The 4,378-nt window shown below is 36.0% G+C and overlaps 1 protein-coding gene across 3 annotated transcripts in view; it reads right to left on the bottom strand.

The window, feature by feature from the left end:
- Positions 1 to 4,378, bottom strand: part of LOC108753839 (transmembrane and TPR repeat-containing protein CG4341) — a 296,558-nt gene that overhangs the window by 118,409 nt on the left and 173,771 nt on the right. For all 3 annotated transcript variants that reach the window (XM_018495770.1, XM_018495772.1, XM_018495771.1), the window contains exon 4: positions 3,307 to 4,201. In XM_018495770.1, coding sequence (XP_018351272.1) covers positions 3,307 to 4,201 — 895 coding nt within the window. The remainder of the gene's footprint in view (positions 1 to 3,306; positions 4,202 to 4,378) is intronic.

Genomic DNA, 4,378 nt, shown 5'->3' with positions numbered 1-4,378 from the left:
AAAAGTCAAGAATGTACATACATATGTTTTCTTGCTTCAAAAGTGACACACACACACAAGACTAAAAAAAAATATTATTTTCTAGTTATTATCATGAATAAGTTAAACAAAAATTACTCTATTAATCATCAAAAGTAAACTAATTTAACTTCACAATCTGTCCGCCAAATAGCACTTGTCGTTCTCAAGGAGTCGTTTTCAAAAGAGATCGTAATATCTTCTACAAGAGTGATATATTTAAGTTGTGTTGTTTTTGTAAATAAAAAGTATAGAGTCTTCTAAAGGGAACATTTAAAGTTAAGACAGTTTTAGTGATCGAAGTTTGAAGAAGAAATAGTTTTATTTAGCTGATCTAGATAGAAACTGTTGATGATATTTCGGTAAGGTTGGGAACCTTACTTTATAAAAGAGTAATACCTTACCGTAACCGTTACTTAGAAAGTAACGATCCGTAACTTTATCGTTATTTTTTTGTAATGTGTGAAAGTAAAATATTAAATTAAAAAATTATATTAGTTAACAATCAATACTAGTTATGAAAATATCGATGTTAAAATTCTAAGCCAATCTTACAGCGAGCTTTTTTTCTTTATATTAAACTCTCTAATAAATCTTTAATAATTTTTTACATTAATATTTTTATTTTTCAATATACTTGTATGCTTATCTTTGAAAAATTAAATTGTAATTTACAAACGCAAATTTTATTAAAAATTTTTATTAAACATTGTTTTTAAACATTAATATCGTTATCAAGAGTGCATTTCAATATTCACTGTCAATACTGAAAATTTACAGTTCAAATTCACATTACTTATATGTACCTATACTGCAGATTTTCAGTATTGGCAATGAATATTGAAATACAGTCTAAGATATAAAATATAAAATATATTTTTCGATATTTAAACTTCTATTATAAAATATTTCCAACCAATTACATAAAAATAATATGATTTATTGAATAATTGTAAAGATAATAAAGGATTTAAATAACGATAAAATAACGGCTGATTTCATTACTGTTACTGTAAAGACTAGTATAACAACGTTACCGTTACCGTTACAGTCAGAAAAATATAACGATCGTTATCGAAAAAAAAGTAACAAAAATGGTAACGGAGTTGCAAGTAATTATTTCCCAACCTTGTATTTCAAGTTATATCACTTTTAATAAATTATTCCGGATTTATTATAATTTTGTAAAATAGTAAAATCATCACAATTCGAAAGAGTGGTTTTTCAGAGTTGTGAAACAGAATACGAAAATGATAAAAATAACATTTGATCATATTTCTAAAGTCCATGGCACACACCTTCCATAACAATAACCATAAGACGTATCGTAAGAATCAGACAATTAGAATTAAGAGTGCATGAGAATTCTCGACTGTAATTGGCTGATTCTTACGGTACGTCTTATGGTTACTATTACGGAAAGTGTGTGTCATGGCCTTAAGGGCTGCCGCAGACCAAATTTCTGTAACAGTAACCTTGAGACGTGAATTTAAGTCGATGAGTCAATCAGAATACTGCTTTAGATCTACGTACTTTGACGGAAATAGAAATAGTAGTAAACTTATCCATAAGGCGAGTTGAATCGGTTGAAATTCACCTAATTGCAAGGTTATGGATAAGTTTACTGTTATTTTCATTTCCGTTAGATTACGTAGACCTAAAGCAATATCCTGATTGGCTCATCGGCTTAAGTTTACGTCTTACGATCACTGTTGCGGAATTTTATGTGTGGCAGCTCTGAGAGCTCTATTCTTTTTACTGATTGTTCGATTAGTCAATAATTTTTTATTAAGTTGAGAAATGGTTTCTCCTCTTTATTGAGAGATTTAATTTTTTGTGTTTTGTTTAAAAATAAGAAAACTATTTGCTGCTCACATTCAAACGTGTCATTCACTCAAACGAGCCGATACCGTTCAATTAGAAAACATTAAATTTTTATTAGAATGTGAAAGAAATCACTGTACTACCGAATGTCACATGGTCGCAAAGAACTCCGATGAAACTCTATTATTTTTCTATTATTTTTTAAAAAACCCATTGACCGGAATTGATCTTCCTTTATCATTTATTGATTTTCGAAATATCGATTTCTAGTTAGTTAATCTTATACACAGTAGACACAAACAAACGGATCTTGCATCTAAGGCTGCAACAACGAGCATGTTCAAGTAGTTAACTCGCCAAGCAATTGATGATTAGTTCTCTCTCTCTCTCTCTCTCTCTCTCTCTCTCTCTCTCTCTCTCTCTTATTCTTATAAATCCAGTTAATCATAAACTAGTAATAAAATAGACTGTGAAGACAAAGGGCTGTAAGGAGGCAGCGCGCATAAAAGCGCAATACAATTAATCGTGGTGTCAATTCTATATAATTACATTACACCATACGTTCCGACTTTGGTTGAGCCATCCTCACCGGTATCTATAATGATAATTCAGCTATTGAAGAATTTTGCATAGACAAAAGATAGTTACTTGTTATTTGAATATATATACTAATTGAGAGGCGAGTCACATCCTCATTTCACGCTACTCATTCAGTTGTATGACTGGATAGCATTTTTCTGTCTTTTGTTTCTGGTATTCTATTCTATAATTCTATTATATATTCTATAGTATATATAAGTAGATACAATTCAATTACATCACTCATGTCACTAATATTTTCCAGTCAATTTTCCTATGCATATTTTCCTTAATATTTCGTTGCATAGTACAGGAATATAAATAGACGTTATTTCTATGTAAAGTTTTGATATATTTTGCAATAGTCAGTTAAAATTACCATAGCGCCCCTGGTTACGATAATAACTTTTATCTTTTCCATATTACGAACGTAATTTAATGTTGCGTTGTCTCTCATTGTCAGTATACATAAGAAATATACAAATATAGACTCATTTCTAGGAACTTAGGAAAATGATGCAAGAAACAGCTTTGAATTATTTACAAAATAATATGTATCTGCTATTTTCACTAATATATATATATATATATATATATATATATATGTGTGTGTGTGTGTGTGTATATTAATATCATGTATATATCGAACTTATACCTCAGAGCTTTGATTGAACGGCCTATTCTATCGTGTTTGCAACTTTAAGCTGGAAACACAATGAAAAGCCAGGCAATAGAAACAGGAAGAACCAAATTTCTTACAAGATCAGAAATAATGTACAATAGAATGGACGCTTTCTGATAGGTTGAAATCTCTTGTTCCCTATTGCCTTTCCTATGCTTTTCATTGTGTTCCCGGCTTTGAGTTTCGATTAAGCGATCGCTTACCTTTCGGAGGATTGACGTGCAGCGCGGATCTGTACAAGCTCTCCTCGTCCCTCCAGTCGGCATTTCTCACGAGTGTTTTCGCTGACAACATGCCGATGAGAATCGCCGTCCCTAACAGCACCGCTCTGCCGCGTGTTCTGGACCCGTTTCTCCTTGCTATCCGGTAACATCCGGATACCGCGGCACCGACCGCCAGACAGGCGCCCACGCTGGGCAGGTACAGTATCCTCTCGGCTATGACGAAGCCCACGTAGAAGAAAAGATTGCTCGCTGGCAGGAATGGAAGCACAAGGAAGCCCAGGGAGACGGCAATGGCGGTGGCCGCTGTTTGTCGACTGCCGACGTTAACACCATTCACGCCGGCATTGCTGTTTGGTCTCTTGGCACAGTGACAATCACCGAACGGACTGTTGTTATTGTTGTTCGCCGCCCGACAGCCGTCGGTATGGCAACCGCCGATGCGTCTGCCGGCGCACACGGGACATCTGGACGACGCCGATCGTGGGTACGTTTGTTGAAATAGGCCCATTGTCGAGTCCCGGCAGGGTCGTCGCAGGCCTCTAACTGCCCAGAATGCCGCGGCAATTAGAACGGTGTACAGACACACAGACTCAAGATTCCGTGGGTCGAATGGGCTCGTTATGCGCGGCACGGCGTCCATCGACCAGTCGAAGCTCAGCGTGCTCGGACACAGTAACATTCTCGCACTGGCCGCCGGTAGATATAGGAACGTCAGACTGCGCGTTAGTCGTGACGGATGCCTCGCCGTCGGATTGTCCGCGCTCGCGAATTCCGGCCTGCTACCGGCAAGCTTAAGCCGACCCAGCGCGAGCAGCGCGAGACCGCCTGACAGAATACCGACACTACGACCCCGAGTGAACACGCTGCAGTTGCCCTGAAATACAACAATCGACAGCATTGTATGGCATTGTACACTTACAGTTCATTGTATTTGGAGTTGGTTAAATTGGGTCAAATATTAAATTTAGGTCGCACGTAACAGACGTGTGTCGGTACGATATATTTTTTCAGAAGCTATTTAATTTTTTGACAACTATATATACAATGGTAA

This window comes from Trachymyrmex septentrionalis, unplaced genomic scaffold, assembly GCF_001594115.1.
Source record: "Trachymyrmex septentrionalis isolate Tsep2-gDNA-1 unplaced genomic scaffold, Tsep1.0 scaffold72, whole genome shotgun sequence".
NCBI classification, from domain to species: domain Eukaryota; kingdom Metazoa; phylum Arthropoda; class Insecta; order Hymenoptera; family Formicidae; genus Trachymyrmex; species Trachymyrmex septentrionalis.
Note: the sequence above shows the minus strand (reverse complement) of the source record. Positions and strands in the feature narration are given on the sequence as shown.